Source organism: Accipiter gentilis, chromosome 34, assembly GCF_929443795.1.
Source record: "Accipiter gentilis chromosome 34, bAccGen1.1, whole genome shotgun sequence".
Taxonomy (NCBI): Eukaryota; Metazoa; Chordata; class Aves; order Accipitriformes; family Accipitridae; genus Astur; species Astur gentilis.
The window spans coordinates 12,836,636-12,854,155 of NC_064913.1; the positions used below are offsets into that span (position 1 = coordinate 12,836,636).

At 37.8% G+C, this 17,520-nt stretch overlaps 1 protein-coding gene across 1 annotated transcript; it reads left to right on the plus strand.

The window, feature by feature from the left end:
• The first annotated feature begins 506 nt into the window (after positions 1-506).
• Positions 507-6,497, plus strand: MRPL42 (mitochondrial ribosomal protein L42). Its single transcript, XM_049792158.1, has 5 exons — positions 507-633; positions 2,004-2,067; positions 3,017-3,101; positions 4,368-4,531; positions 5,803-6,497. Exons 1-5 carry the CDS (start codon positions 552-554, stop codon positions 5,846-5,848), a joined length of 441 nt encoding a protein of 146 aa, XP_049648115.1. The 5' UTR covers positions 507-551; the 3' UTR covers positions 5,849-6,497.
• Positions 6,498-17,520: the final 11,023 nt, after the last annotated feature.

Below are 17,520 nucleotides of genomic sequence, written 5' to 3' on the forward strand. Positions count from 1 at the left end.
ATGGTGTTTTGGTAGCTTTTAGGTGTATTGTTTTTGAGATGGATGAAACCAACTGCATCTAGAGTGTTTGCTAAACCACAACAAGTGTTATTGTTTTTATACTGGGTGATGATATTTACATTGTGAACAGGAAAAGCATGTTTCAGGAATAAATCTGTGGAGTGTGCTGAAGGAAGGATGCAAAATCTAGGTGGGTGAATACCAGTAGAAAAACTGTGAGAAGACCCAAGCTTGGAAACTTTTTTAAGTTAATGATGTACCTTCAAAGAGTACCTCTCAGTAAATAAAGTCATGTACCACATTTGACTCTTAAGGAAGCAGGTGCCAGTATCTTAAATAATAAGGACTTCTAAACAACTGATAAATAATGACAAATAGACTGCACACATTTTATTTATCCTTAAGATAGTCAAGAAATTAAATTGTAGGTCTTTTGTACCCTGAATAGTTATGAAACTGGTTTCTTTCAGAGGGTGTTCTGCAGAAAAAAAGGATACAGTGTCCAGTTGAGTTCTGTCTCGTCCAGGACTGGTTTCCTCTCTGCTGTCAGCATGGCAACATCGCTCAGAACCGCATGGTCCAGCCTCTTCTGGATGCGTTCAGTAGCAACCTGTAGGCGGGCCCCGCTACAGAGTAAGTAGTGATGAAAATGTAGAAGTCCTATATTAAAACTTGTTCTTTGAGACCTTCTGTCTTGTACTGTTTAAAGTAGTGGCAGCGTGGAAGTGAATTTTCACTTGAACAGAATCAAGCCTGATATTCCGTGTTCTCTGCTAATAGTTAAAGGATATCTTGATTTGGTTTTTGATGGCCCACTAATTTATTAATTAGCTTGTAAATACCAACCCTCTTACCACTGATTATACTTGAAGATTTAAAGTTATTTTTTCAGATTTACAAACAGTGGTGAGAATAGGCTACAGTAAAATCTCATTACTTAACATAAACAGAGAACAAGTGAAAACAGGCAATATTATTTCTTAGATTTCTGTCCATGTTTTAGATGTCAATAAAAAGATGTAGGGGAGATAGTAAAGGTGGTAGAAAAGACAGGAATGGAGAAAATATAATGGAGAAGTTACATTTTAGAGGTTAGTGCGCAAGGAGGGGAAATAAATCTTAGGAAGAAATACAAACTATTTACAGTAATATTTTACCAAAACTCAACTTCTTAATAACCAAGAATGGTTTAATTGGAAGAACTGACGCATGGAAGTGTTAACAGAAATTTTAAATTTAAGAATTTTATATCTAAAATATATACTTAAGTATATTAGCTATATCTTAAATGTAAAATTCTTAAATATTTCTGAGAGGAAAATAGCTACACAGAAGTTTCTTTTTGTTCTTTCAGCTTTCCCAATTTTGACACACAGAATGTTGTCCCCCTCCATTATGAACAGCCAAGAAGAATCCTGTTTGTATTAAAACTAAACATGGTCTACATAAAATAACATGTCAGAAAAAAGCTGAAACCTTTTTATGACTTATTTGAAAACAGAAGGCTCAGAACATGCAAAGACTTAGTTCTTGTGATCATAATTCAGTTCTTAAAGTGTAGTGGTAGAAGAAGCTTGACTCAGAAACTTACATGTGGATTTGTGTCAGGTTCTGGCAGTAAAGGAAGGGGGTTGCCAGTAAAAGTCAACTATAGGCACCTCCCAGGCCCATTTTAGGCATGTGTACCTACACAGTTGTGGAAGGCAAGATGCCTATGGTATGGTTCCTATACAAGGGACTGTTACTATTTGCCATGGTTTAACCCCAGCCAGCAGCTAAGCATCACACAACTGCTCACTCACTTCCCCCCCCCCCCCCCCCCCGTGGGATGGGAGAGAGAATCAGGGAAAAAAAGTAAAACTTGTGGGTTGAGCTAAGAACAGTTTAATAGAACAAAAAAGATTAAACTAATAATGATGATGATGATAATAAAAAGACAGCACAGCGCTCTGTTTTTACATTAGTGCTCTTTACGTGTTTGGTTTTTTTGGGTTTTTTTGCAGATGGAGCAGTATACCATGCTTGCCATAAATCTACATACTCAGTTCTCCCTGAAGACTACAACTGGTACTTAAACACACTTTGATGCATGGCCTTTTCATGTAACACTTATTCCAGGGCTACTTTCTCTGTCCTGAAGTTGTCATATAATGGTATAAAAATACATCTTCTGCCACTTTTGGATATTTTAACTAAAGTACTGTTTCTGATCATAATGATTGTGAAGTTAATATTTAAAAAAATGAGTGTAATGAAAAGTTATGCAGGACTCATTCTAAATGTGGTGATAACACCAGGACCCCTGCAGTTTTGTTTGTGGAGCGGTCATTTTCATCGATACTTGTTGTTAAGACACAGTCCAGGTATTTTTGTGCTGCTGCATGGGAAACTTGAGTAGGAAACTGGAAAAGATGATACAAATACAGTGAGAAACGCAGCATCCATGTCATACAAGGTTTTAGGAAGCTAATGTGTCATGGAAGTTAGTAAGGAAGAAGGATGAGAAGAGAGTCATACTCCCTCAAAGAACCTCTCAGTAGGACTTTTTGTTTATCATGCTCATCATCTTTTACCAACTATAAAAGTTGGAACCCCAAACAGAGCTTTGTTTCCTATTCTTTCTTTTGTAGGTGCCATACTGCTTATAAAGGCATGTTGTCCTAGAGATCATTATGCCCATCTGTTGCTACAGTTTTATATGCAAGTATTGAAAGTGTTAAAGACTTTTTCCCAACCCATATTCCCAGCTATCTTTAATCCTTTATTTTACCCCTTTTTTCCTCTCCATCCAAAAAAAAGGAACTTGAAGATGGCTGGGGGGGGGGGGGAAAACAAAAAAGTTCAGATCAAGTATTTGTGACCCTTATTTTATAAGGGTTTATTTTGTAGAAGATTCTTAAGAATTCTTAAATGCAAGATCAAATCTTGTTTTCTTCGGGACTCGGGCTGCTTAGTTGCTCAGCATTTCTGAAAATTGTAAGGGATATATATAAGTGTTAAGTTTTTATTTTTATAGCAAAGTGGAACTTGCAGTGACGTCAGATTTGAAGACAATTGTCTGCTACCACCCTTCGCTTGAGATTCCATACGAGCATACAAAAGTATGTCCAAATGTACACATCTATACTTCTTACTCTCATAAAGGCATAAGTAGCTCATCATTTTGAGGGCATCTTTTTTTTATTTGAAATATTGATGTACTTTTTAGTATGTGATCAGCATGTCTGTGAAGTAAGCGAATGATCAATATAGCTGCTGCCATGAGCAGGACCTTATTCTTAGTTAAATTGAAGGAAAGTTGCAGAGTAAGAAATGCTCAGATATCACAGCATGTAGTAACTCAAACAGAATTAAATGAGGCATTCAAATACTTGTGCACTACAGAGAAAACTAGTGTCTGTCTATGAGTGTACTCCTCAGGGAGGATGTTTGAAACGCAGATTATGGTTCACACGTCCTACTGTGTACAGATGCCGCAGTCTAGGCAAGAGGTTGTAAAGGAGTGCTGCTGCTGTTTCAACTTGAGCTTTAAATTCCATTCAGCACTCTGGGTTCATAAATACCACAAAGAACTTTAAATACTGAATTTTTATCTATCAGTAGTATTTTCAGTGTGCTCTTTACACTGACAAAAGTAAGTCTACATAAACTTTTCTAGTGTACACTTTTTGTTTCAATTTCTAGTTCTCATGAGCTAATAAAATACTGCAAATGGTAGCTACATTGCTGAAGTACCCAACATGAAAATTCTCCATTGAAAACTTAAAATTTAGCACTCTTTGCCTGCAAGTTACATATCACTATTTTTAAACCTATCGGTTGCATGTGTCTCAGGAAAAAAAAGACTAAACCAAGGAAAAATATTTGTATGGTGCTAGTAGTTAGGTTTCAGGTTGAGAACAAATGTCTTGGTCTTTGCAGATGCACAGGTAATTAGGAAGTGAAATTCTTCTCCAAGGTACAAATCATCTAAAAGCTTTTTTAGTAATGAAGATTGTCACTGAATAAATTTCTAAATAGGAATAATACGAGTACTTTTGTATTAGAACTGAAGCTTATGATTCAGCTAGTGAATTGTAAGGAGGAGATCAGCAATAATGATGACAGGAGTGGTGATTTTAGGGGTAGGGTAATCAGCTGTAGCACCTGGGGTAATTAGATGTTTCTAGACATCTGCTCCACAGTGATGTGGCTTTGTTTAGGGGCGTGTAGGGGATGGTGATAAACAGCCTTTACAATTACAGGCATTCTTCTGTATTCCTTTGGTTTCAGCTGTTAAGAGCAAATTGTAATGCTATCTATGTAGCTTGGCTTTTCGATTTTCTCAAAAAAAGGAGAAGGAAATACATACACTACTGTCTTTATAGCCCATACCACGGCCAGATCCAGTGAATAATACAGAAGAAACCCTTGATCAAGTTTTGAAATCCAGATTGAATGAAAAAGAGCTAAAGAACAAGAGAGGTCCTACAATTGAAGAGCTCAGCAAAATGTTTTACACAACAAAACATCGCTGGTATCCTGTGGGACAGTAAGTATTTTCTTTTCAATGTTTGTTCCTTTGGGATGTAAAAGGAGATACAGGAATAATTTAATGACTAGATTCAACCGAGGTTAAGTCATGTGAGACAAAATACTCTTAGCACATGGGCTACTAAGTAAAATCTTAAATGCAGTGTTGTGTAAATGGAAGACTGTATTTCATAAGGTTTTTCTAATGCTGACTCTGCAACTTTTTTTTGTAAAATATGTTATGGAGTAGGAATTTTTCATACCATCTAGTTAGCTACTGGTTTGGGTGATTAATATTAAAGTTGCATAAGTGAAGTCAGCGTAAGAGAATCTAGTATGTAAAATATTTTCAATGAATATAACCAAATACAGCTTGGAAACATGAATTGCCTATTCCTTGACAGCTTTTCAGAAAAAAAAAACTTAATGGGATGATTCTCAGACTTAACAATAGTAGAGGTTTTTCATTTGAAATGGTGAAAAGTGCACCTTGGTGTGCCTTGTACTCAGAAAGCTAGGAGGAGGAGAGATGCAAATATGCATGACTGAGCTTAAAGAAGAACTATATACATTCAGATATACCACTGGAAACAAATGGCATTCTAGTTTGTGTTACTCCTTTCCAGTCCATGTTACTACACCTTTTGGTAGCTGCCAATTTATAGCTATGGAGACTTGATAAAGGCAGATTTTTTAATTTTTTTTTTGTCCACAGAAAACTTTTTAATTACCATGTTTTGGGAGTAGATAAAAGGAATGAAATTGTAGAACTTTCTATGGCCAAAGGGGGTAGCTGTCACTTTAATGAGCATCAGAGAGGATCTTCATTGTTTTAGGGTGGGCAATTAAGAGGAAAGTAGGGATCATTTTTGTTGTGAAGAGTTTGTTTTTTCGTTTGTCTGCAAAATATTAACACTATTTAATGTACAGTCTGGCATAACTCCTTTAAACATCAAGTTTCTTTGTTCTGTAGCAATCATTTTAGCCAAAGGAAAAGCTGACCATGTAAGAAAATTAACTTCACACAAAGGATTAAGAATAAACAGCAGCCTTTGTACCTATTCAGCTGTAGAATTGATTGGATTATTGCACGCTTGTAGCAGATGTAGCAATAGAAATGAGTAGCGTTATGTAACTCCGTGAACAACAGAGATTACATCTAATGAGTGCTCATGTATCTTGTGTCTTGCTTACTTGTGTAACCTCCAGATCACTCACCAGGGGGAAAAACATCAGGAGAACCAAAGACTCTCCAAAGCTTGCATTCACTGCAGCCTTTTTTTCTTCTAGGTATCATAGAAGACGCAAGAATCCTAATCCTCCTAAAGACAGATAATGAAGATAACTTCTTGTTCATCAGCACTTTGCTATTAATCTTTATGGGAAATAAAAATTACAGAATGTGAGATGTTTGGCAATTCAGTGTGAGTGCTGTAACTAAAACATGCTTAACTAAGTTTGACTTTTACTTTCCACTTCAGCAAGTTGACAGAAAAACAACAAAACTGCACTGATGAAACAAGGATCCAGTGAAGGCTATTGTATACATGCCGTCAGTGAATGTGCTAGTCTTAGAGCTGGATTTAACAGGTGATGGAGTGCTCGATTAAACTAGGTCAAGGGCTCATCATTGGTAAAGTGAATGCATAGAAGTAGTATGTCAAAATGGGAAGTCTAGAACTGGACACGTTAGGGTTTGGTGTTACTTTGGGGAGATAATTTAGAAATGTAACTGAAATGCAGGTGAGCTTTAATCCTGAGGTATTAATGAAACAGTATTGATGAAAAATATCATGAGAGGTATTTTTGAAAATGATGAAATAGTTTTGCTTTTTGTGATAGATTTGTAAGACATCTGATTCCATGTTTAATCCTACATCAGCAAAGTGATTGTATTTAAGGCTATTGTCATGTACTGAAAACTGGCTAACTAATTGTTAATTGTAGCTTCCAAGGCATAGTAAATCATCCAGCATTCCCAAATATCTGAGAGAACATCTGTGTGTGTTTGGTGAGGCGGGGGAGAGGGTGAGGGGCTGGTTTTGTTTTTTTAACCCCACCGTAACTACTGCTCAGTGAGGATGCTGTATTTGTATAGAAACTGGAATAGCTGTAAACTCAGGGGAGGAAGAGTTCTTTGCCTCAGCAGGGTAATCCATGAAGACGCCCAGCTCTTTCTAGCTTACCTAGGGAGAAGGATTGGCCCTTTGTTATATGAAATGCTTTAAATTAATGTCGTGTGATACTACTTCATAGTTTTAGCATTTTGTAGTACTTAAATGTTTCTGCTATTCTAATATTCTATGTCATCTAGCATTTTTTTCTCAGGAAAAGGAGGTACTTTACTCAGTCTACAGTTTTAGGCATCAGCCTTCTTGGAGAATGGGCTAGCTTGGAACATTGTGCCTCAGCAGAGATCCCAGTGACTTCATTAAGTCTTCTTAGCAGATCCTCATAAATAATCACAAAATAATTGTCCAATATATGTCATATGTTTTGATTGTATTTCCTTTCCAAAGCAACTTGGATAAGCTAGGAAGATTCTTGTTTCCTCTCTTAGTCTAGTACAATTTTGCCAGCATGTGTTATCTACACATCTTGCTAGAAGTTGAGTACTATACAAAGTCTCTAATCCTACTCATTGTTACTATAAAGAACACTTACTTTTCTAAAGTTATTACTCAGTAAGCTTTTTTACTTTAATTTCCTTTATTTGTGAAAAAAGCAACGTTGGATGTGTGTAAAAAGACTGCCTTTAAATACTTCTGGAAAATTTTTATGTAAAGCTAGTCTAAGTATTTATCTTGGTATTATTTAAAAAAACCCGCATTTTTAAATCCAAATGCCAGTTAGCTGGTAATGGTTTATGATGGCAGAGAATGAAATTGTTTTGCTTATTCTCTCTGTTAGGCTTGTAAGATCTGAGTCCATGTTTCAGCCTACATCAGCCAAGTGATTTTGGCTCTGTATTATACGATGTGTTGCTCGCGTGGTAACAAACGTGCTATCATGAAGGAATGTCTATTGTGTTTATGAAAAGGATTGCTGCTTACTCTGCAAGTTCAATCACATGAAAATAATTATTTTTTTTCTTCCTAGAATATAACTTTTTCAATAGTTTTTAGTAATTTGTAGTACAATACATCGTAGCATTTTCATCAATTCATGGTGCCTGGTGCTGACACTGGTCCATAAGTAAGCAGCTTACATCTCATGGTTACTGTTCTGTTGCGTTCCACTGCATAAAATCGAGCCCCCTTTATTTCTGGGAAGCTGAGGCCTAATTTGTCACTGCTTGACTTCACTCCAGCCTAAGAAAAGATATCCTTGGATTAATTTAAACTTTCAATTGTTTTTCCCCCTTCTTCTCCCTGATACTTTTGTTTATTGCTGCCTAATAATAGTAAGATATTTTGCTTTACAGAAGCCTTCTGTTACCACGTTTATCTGTTCTTGCCTGTCAAACCCTGTTTATGACCAAACATCCACAATCACTGTAGAAATGTTGGATTTCTCAATGTTTCCCAAACATTTTTGGATGCTTTTCAGGCATTTTGAGGGCTAAATATCTGTGATGTGCTGGACTGCTATCTTTAAAGTACTTCCTCTTCTGACCAGTTACTGGAAACTGAGTCTAAAACACGTTCACTATGTGTACCCTCTGCCATTTTGTTACTACATTAATTCATAAAATTGGTATTTTAAAATCTTTGCCCACATTATGCTGCGACTCTCAATCTTTCTATGTTCTCTTCTACTAAATCTTTTTCCTGGGTCATCTGAAGCATGACCTAATTAAAACCCTGCTCTCACAGTAATTCCAAGCAGTCTCCCTGATTTTCTAGGCCTTGAACAACTACATAAGGCTGCCTTCTCTGTTTCTCTTCACTTTAAAACTTGGAATTAGAATCCATCCATTTGATTCTTGTCCCCCTTCTACACAGAAGAATAATCCATCTGAAAGTTAGTTTGGGATTTCTGTTTTCTGTTGCTCTTTGTAATTGAAAACTTTAATTGCATAAAATTCACTGAATGTTAAGACCGCTCTGGTGTTTTTATCCAGTTTTAGGCACTTAGCCATTTGCTTTGTGTCTAGTAGTTATTCAGTGTTTCAGACCTTATTAGGCTCATTGCTGTGGAAATTTTTTGCCTTTTCTATGGGCAAATTGTTGTTCTGCATATTCTTGGTACTACCACCAGGAGGCAATCTTGCACAATAACGCACCTAGATTCGTCTGAAACCATAGAGGATTTAGCTGTATCATCAAATTTAACACCATGAGAGACATGCATTAGCTGTTCTTTGGTTAAATTTGTAAGTACTTAAGAAAAAAGGAGCTCCCTAGCAGGTCGGAAAGTGTTTGGATTCAAAGGGTCTTTTGTGGGACTTGCCTGTTTGCTTTGACTGATTTGACTTTTTTAATGTGTAGCAGAGATGTATGTTCACACTTAAAACAAAAAAAGCCCCACCCTCCCGGTTGTGAAAAAATGAGCCAACAGTGGAGCAGTAATGGGACCACTTGTAGTCAACTGAAACCAAAAAAAGTACATACCTACACAAGGCAGGTGATCTTATTTTAAGATTTTTACTGTCTAGAATATGTCACACAAATTGTTCTCTGGAGGTGCTTTTTCCTTCTTGTCTATGAAGGGAGCATGAAGTTTAGCTGAGATGCACTTGCCTGTATCAGAGCAAAGGAAACCAGCCTTTTTTTTTTTTAATTTAAGAGAACATATATGTAAAATATTCCACTTAAGTAAAAAACATTTTTGCTCTTTCTGCTACCCTTTGATAGCATGTAGTTCATATATAGGAACTCTTTGTTTTCTGTATAGAGTAATTCACACACGTTTAATTTGTAGTTTTGAATAAAGTGTGTATACAATTTCAATCTTGCTTCTTTATATTTAATCAACACTCCAATGCTTAAATGGTAATACTTAAGCTGTTATTTTTTTATTTCATTTGGTGTGTAGTCACAGGACAAATAAGATAGTTTCTTATTTTATGTATCTTTATAGCACCTCTTCTAATGAGCTCATGATCACAACTGTTACCCCTAGGTACTGCCAGAAAAATGAACACAATAAATGATAATTTACTGGGTAGTTTGCACAGAATTATCTGAAAATTTCAATTTACACAGAATGTTAGTTCCGCTGTATATAACTGCAGCTGTTAGGACACTGCATGTCAGAAGGTGGGAGCTATGTGGAAGCTGCATGAACCAAACTGTGTTTGGTCAGCAACTTTGCACTGTGTGTCTTTTAGAGAAGTAAAAGTTTATGGCCTGGAGTATCACCTTATTAAGTGTCATGATGTAGGTGAGAAATGATAATCAAGGTGTTGAAAAGTTTTTTTTCATTGCCTGGAGGCACCACAGGAGGTTGGAATGGCCAGTAGAACTGAGAAACTTTGCCAACTAGTCTTTTGGAAAAATCAAGTAAGTTGTGCTTATATTCAGTTTTAGTGTTTGTCAAGATGAAAATCAGTCTTGGGTCAGAGGCAATTTACCATTTTAAATAAGGCTGGTTTTGATGGCTACTGAAGTTTACAGTTCTTCAGCAAAAGAATCTCCCTACCAGTAAAATATGAGATATCATAGAAAAAACCAACAACTCTGGAAGAGCTGCTGCTTGGCATCTCTTCTGCCAAAACTAATAAAAGTTTAACCAGGTAAGTATCATGGAAAATTTAAATAAACACTGAAAAGTGACTGTTAAATTAGGCTACTGCATCAAGCCATTAGCATGTAGAATAAAAATTAACCTAAGTAAAAGATTAAACTATTAAAGCATAACCCTACTATACAAACATTTCCTACTCATGCTAACAAAACACAGCTTTATCGTTTCGTGTAAAGATTAGGGTTTCTTTAATACTGCTAGTCTTTCTCATTACTCAGATTTATGTTGTATTTGTTTAAACAAATAATAAGCTAAGCAGCATTTTTCTGAAGTCAACAGCTGTAGGAGTTATACTGGATCAGAGCTGTGCTGCAGCAGTGATCTTCACCTTCTGGTTTAGTTAAGACACACTGAGGATTTCAAATGAGTAATAAACTAATACCAGGAAAAAATTTTCATTGAGCCCCCCAATTAGTTAACAATTGGTCAGTACACAGTAGCTTAAGGCTTCGCATCCCTTTTCATATTTTTTGTTATTTTGTAATTTTTAATCCTGACTGGTTTAAGTACGGGTTCACTTGTTATTTTCCAAGAGTACCTCGTATCTTTATAAAACTCCCTTTCTCCCACAGTTTTTCATACAGTTAAAATCTTGGCATTAGTGATGGGGAAACTGAGGGTGGCAGCAAGTTCCAGAAGTTTTAGAGTTAGATTAAGAAAAAGGATTTCCTATCCAGAGTAATGGCACAGTGCAAAATTCATGCAAAGTTCACCATAAGCAGAGATAAGAAAAGCAGCAGAGAAATTCCCTTTCTAGAGCATGTATTTTTATGTTCAAATCTAAAGTAGACATGCTGTGTGTTGGCTGCATGGGTTACAATTCATTGACTTTATATGGCCATATTTGTTGAAGAAAAATATTTGAAATGAGCCCAAAGAGGCCATTGGTAAGGCTGAAAGGTGACACGGTGGCCTGTGAAGAGAAGGGCAGCGGTGGTCCTGATGGAGAGCAGCTGTGCTTAGTACCTACACAGTGCTCAGCCAGTCCTTGTCCAGTCTAAGGGCAAAACCTTGAATCACTGAAACTAGGTGAGTGTTTTGCTTCAATAAAATCTTGATCATAACTCATGACTTCATGGAAATGATACACGAGAAGCCTTATACTTCTTTAAGAGCAGAGCATTTATCCTGCAGTCAAAATAACCTGTGTCTACACTACCTCAGCCAGAGGTGGTCCCCAGCAGCAGACTGGTACTCGGGGTCCCTCTGAGCATCTTCTTACTGCTGCAGGCTGGGCAGGAATCTCAAGCTCCGGCTGCTTATCCCCAAGCATCTCTGGTACTTCCCCCAGTTCCACCTAGCCCTCTTCAAAGCAATGGCTGCACACTCCTGCAGGGAGAGTTAGCACCAAGCACTGCTCCCAAGAGCACGTCTTGTTTGACTTTACCCTACGTGCTCTTCGAAACTGCTCAGGCTAACTGTGCACCCTCAAGCATTACCGCATCCCAGAACACGTAATACATACCCTCGCTAGGAAAGCACTTTTCTCACAGGCTGCAGTACAGTTTCACATAGTTTCAGATACTTCAAACCAAAAGATACACAAAAACCCCAGAACTGCACATTAGGTCTATAGGGGCACCAGAAAGAGTCTAAGGAGTACTGTGGGATGTGAATATAGGAGTCTGCTCTAGGGGGAACTAGTCCCAGCTAGTGTGAATATAAGCCAAGCCTCTTAGCATCTATGACTTCTTTTATTTAGAAATACAAGCACACCCTCTGAAATCAGGTAGTTGGGACCTCCATTGTTTTTACAGATAACCTGAGCTCAGATTGTCTTCGTCTGTTCAGACTACAAAGTCTGAATGAGTCTGGTACAAGCTTACTGAGACATGCAAAACCAGCAACTCACACGTGTAATTACTGTTCTCTAAACAACCTGAGTCATCGAGATTGTCCAATCCAGTTGAGAGATGCCCCAATTGAGACTCCTGTAAAAATAAAAGGCTTTTTCTTCTGGATAAACAAAATTAAATATGCAGAGAAAAAAGTGCATTTCTCTAGACAAAATCTGGATTTAGGAGCAAGTATCTTCAACAGTCCACACTGGAGTAAATGAACTGTACCAAAGATCACTAAATGTCAATGTTCTGTAATTCTCAACCTTCAAAAGATCAAAGAAATCTAAAGAAATGGTTCCAGTTGAGGCATTTGGCAAAAAAATGAGGTGAAAGGCTTTCAAAGGTTTCTGGAGAAAAAAAACAATAATTGGACATAATTCTTAAGATCTTCACTTAGGCATTACTAAATAAAAATGCTGTGTTTCCATTTCAGGGCTAGTGAGATGTCAACAAAAGAAAATAGTGATATAAAAAACAAAGAGCTGTTTTTCAGTTATTCTCAGGGCATCAGGGGTTTGTTTATTTAAAAATCTGTAACACTGGCAAATAAGCTTTTCACTTTACATAACTTGCCAGGTGTTGTTTTGGGTTTTTTCCCTTTTCAGCCGTACTTACATGATAAATTAAATTTGCTATAAATAAACTACCAGTTCAGCACAGATTTTTTAACAATTCATCTCTTTATCTAGCATACTCTCACCCCCTTAGAACAGACCAAGGAACTGATCCTGAAAATGCCCAAGGAGATTAAAAGATACGCTTCAATTGATTGTTGAAGTATAACTGTCAGAAGCGTAAATGATCAGTCTTGTTTGGGGAATTTCATTGTTGTTGTCCATCAGCCAGTCCAAAGGGATTTCATTAACATCTCACTAGTACCTCTGGAATTTTGACTAGATTGTGAAAGCTTCTAGAAATAATCTATTTTGAAGTGTTAAGTATATAAATGCAAATTGAGTGGAAACAGCTGTTATTTACATTCTCTGGACACAGGATTTCACTCCCTGATGGATAGAGAAAAAGAAATGCCATTGAAAGAACATGAAGAAATTGGGAAAACGTGTATCTAGTAAAAATAGATGCAATGGACCCCGTTGTCGGCTGGTATAAATTGGTATAGCTTCACAGGTTTACCACTGTAACAATATATAGCCCACCTGTCGGGAGGACTTGAAGAGCTTCACGTTTTTCTTGGAGAGAAAGGGGAGGGGTTGAAGGAATGAACATGCTGAAAACAAAAGCATATGAACAAATTCATGTTTCAGCCTTTTATGCAATGGCTAACAGAGCGCCAGGCATTTTCAGAAATAGTCTCACAGAACAAAGCCACCATTCACAACAAGATTTTGCTGTGGACTTCTGGTAGTTGGAGATTATGTTCTGGAAAAATTACAAAAGCTCCTGAAAAATCTAAGTAGCATATTCTAGACCAGTGTGCCTGAAAGCGGAGGACTGTGCTGAAGGGAAAAAGAATGTGTGGTGTGAAAGCTCACCCCTTCAATGAACCCAAGCTTCATCTTTTTACTGGCCTGGCAGAGGCCCTCCTGCATGTTGCCTGTACGTGTCCCCCTTCACTTACCTGGAGCAGATCCCCACCATCACATGTTCCACTGGAAAGCTCACGCTCCCTCCTGCCATGGCTGCTTCTATCTGTAACATCACTGGCAACCACCTGGAGTAACGTGAACAGTAACAGACTGTCCTCAGAAAAGGTTAGGCATGTTTAAAAACGTAACAAAACGTGGCTGTTAATTTCATTTGGACCAAACCCACTCAGTCAAATCAGGGTTAGGAACCTGGGCTGGGGAATTAAAGGTGGGATTGTTTTGCTGGGTTTTCCTTATAGAAGGGAAAAGGAGTTGCTACAACCAACACAGCTAAAGCTCGAGCACCACAAAACCACTTGATTCTTAGAGCCTGTAGAGTGATTCCCTCCAGGATTAGTTCTGTTTGACTTGGGATTGCTTTGTGCCTGCCAGCACACAAAAAAATGTCATTAACACAGGCAACCATGTGACAGAAAATTAATTCTTGTTCCATTTTAGATACAGACTCTTGCCTGCTGTTCTGTCTTATGCAAATGATACATCCGATGGCTAAATGCATCCTTAAGTTTCTTCCCAGAACAGAGACTGATCCACAGCAGCCGGTTTTGCAGCTTCCTTCCGTCTAGCATGATGTGGCCTGAAATGCTGGGGAAAAATTCTGCTGTGCCTCAGACATCTTTCTGGATCAAATTTATTCCCAGAGGGATAATTTATCAGAGAAGTGAGCTCTGAGGAGAATGCTAAAAATAGTGTTAAAATTTTGAAATACAGGGCAACGGCACTGAAAGTCAGAAAAGATGTCTAGCCCAAACTCGCACTTCATGAAAGGCTTTGCATATTTTGCAATAATTATGGATATGATTTCCCCTCCCCCCTTCATTTACAGAGAGGTAATAACAAACTTCAGCAAATCTGAATTTGGTTACATAGAGCCATCTGTTAATTCTGGTATATGGCGGTAGAGGGCATCTAAGGACTTCAAGTCACATATGGTAAGGGATTAAGATCAGATGGCTGAAGGAGTTGCTACTCTCATCCCCAACCGTCCACCCTACCCCGTGACAGAATTTGCCACCTCACGACCAAACAGCTCATGAAGCTGCCCCCGAACGACTGCAGTTCTGAGCCACGCTGAAACCGGGGTGGATCTTAACACCCCAGACTGAAAGCTGACCTTGTTTAGGATGAGATGTGCGAGTTAAATTTCTCATCCCTGCTGCAGGCAGCGCTCTGCCAGAGCCGCGGGAAGGATGGTTCAGGTGCAGTAAAAGCGGAGATGGTAACTGCCTCAAGCAGTCTATCCAGTTTTATCTGCTACTGTTTGAGCTCTGATTTCCACATACACCTGGCAAAACTGCTTACAGGAGGGGCAAGCAGTCCTGGGAATGGACAGGCAGTGCCAAGAACAGGCGAGCTGTGGACCAACGCTCTCTCCTTAACCAGGAAGAGTAGCCCTGTGTCTGTCTCCTCTGCTGAGCCCAAAAAATGCCAGTCTGTCTGGCCTGTATTTCAGTTTAAGTCCTCACAACGTGCCAATGAGTTATAGGACGATGCCTTGAGCCTTCCTGACAAAACCCAGGCACTAATCATGATAAATAAAGAGAGAGAAGGTAGTTGGCAGCTAGCACTGTTTTCTTGTCATCTGTTCAGGTTTGTATGATGTTCCACGTCCAGCCTCTCTTTATGCTGAAGCGGGGAAAGCAGCCATGCCTGTCTTGAGCCAAAAGAGGACAACACATCAGAGGCAGGTCAAGTTCACTACCTGACACTAACACTTAACGCACTAATCTGAAAAATGTTCTCGATCCGAGCAGCATATGCACATACATACCACAAGCAGCATATTTTCAATTAACTGTAAGAAGTTTAAAATTATATAAACACATTAGTGCATGTTGATTATCCTGTTATTCAAACTCCTAAATACAGCAACATGTCAGGCCTTATGCTGAAGTCTATCATAGCCTTAGTCTGAAATTTAAAAGTGGCTCATGCCAAGGAAAAGGTTCTACAACTCACTTAATGATTCACAGTACTCCTGAAATGATATTCATCTGTCTGCTTTCCATGGCAGCACTTTCAATCATAAACACTTAATTGTAGGAATTCATCCTCAAGGCCAAATAGCTCTGGGTGAATTAAACAATCTTTAATATAAGAACTAGAACAGTGATTTAAAATTAATCTTTTTCTGATGGGAGACCATTTATTCAGAGACATATAACCCAGTTTCTTCTTCATTTTACTTTGCACTCAAAAACTCTCTCCTTTGGAGACAGCCACTGCGTCACCTGTTTTAATTTTCCTTATTAGTTGCAGAACTGACTCTTCGCCAACAAGAGAACTTTAATTACTTATGGATTGGCAGAGCACAGGAGAGCTGCTTGCATGCCGTCCGTCTGTCAGGAAAACTTTTTTCACAGACATTACTTGCTCTCTTTTACTTTGAGAAGTAGAACTCGCAACTGGCAAGAAAACATCTCAAGCCTCCTCAAGCATAAAAGGCTTGTTTTTTCTGGCAGCATCTAGGACGAGAATGCAAGATTTCACAGTGCTTTCAGCTGTGCTATCTCTAGGATTTTTCTAAAACAAAGACAAGAGTGTACGCTTCTCCAAAAATCCAGAACTTCAAAGAGCATGGTTGTGAACATGTGTATGTGTACGTATACACCTATATACTCTTTCTCAGGCATATACACACTTTTTCAGCCAAAAACACCAAGGTAAATAAGTATTACAGTCACAGCATCTTATAATCTGAGTATTGAAATCCATAGCAAATACACTCCTAGTAGTTGTTTAAAATTAATTCTATCAAAACAGTTCTTGCCAGTAGTCTTTGTTTCTATCGTGTTCATAAAAAGGAAGCATGATAGGGAAGAAAACACTGTCAAACCATGTATATTTACAAATTATCCTCAGGCAACTTTCAGCAATATTTAGCTAGTTCTAGTCAGAGTGAAATTGGATAATTCACAAAATAACAAAGTGACAGACCAGAATTCTGCTGTTTATAAAGAAGCCTAACGTGGCATAAGGTGAAAACTGCTGTGTAAATTATCTTTTTTTTTTTATACTTAGTACCCTGTGTCACCACATTCCTCTTTTCCTTATCAAGTCCAGCCAAATTATTTTTATGTTATTTTGGTTTTACTTTAAATTGTAAATAGTAAATTAGAGAAACTGTAAAAGCACTACATTTATTGGTTTTAACTGAAGATCCTAAGTATGTCTAGATAACCTCTTACTCAGTGGAGCTGAGGCCTTTAGATGCTACCGTAAGTTTTAAATAGTATAAAGCACATGATGAGATGAGAGAAGGATTTAAATACCACCTTTTTTATGGTCAGAGTTTCATGCTTGCCGGTGATAATCCATCTACCTATCCACTGAACTAAAAGAAATGGTCCTTCTTTTTCTCAATTGCCTCTGAAAGAAAATAATCTGGATGTTATTTCAAAGTACTGCTCCCTTACTGCTATCTCTTGATGGTTTGCTTTTAAATTACAAGTGCTGTTTTCTTCTAGAACATCACTGATTCATAGAAATTATTCACTGAATTTTTTATTATTCTCCTTTAGCAAATGTATATTGTCAAGAAAGATAAAGTGTTCGCATCTGAATAGATAAAAATGGCAGGAAATAAGGTGGCAGCTGGTTAAGAGTAAAATTGTTTGGTATACATCATAATTTATTTCATCAAAACATTCTGTTCCTCAGGCAGCTGGAAAGAGCAGAGTGATCCCATTTACGAAAATATTTGTTTTCTTTCTGCTGTATTTATTATGTTTTAGGAACTCTTTGTGAAATAAGCAAATCTTACTCCTAACTGCTGCGTGAGAAATTCTCTAAGGGCTCGCGTTGCGGACCTCGTTCATGGTGTGGAGCTACAATTAACCTGTTCTAATTTGCTTGAGATAAAGGCTCAATAT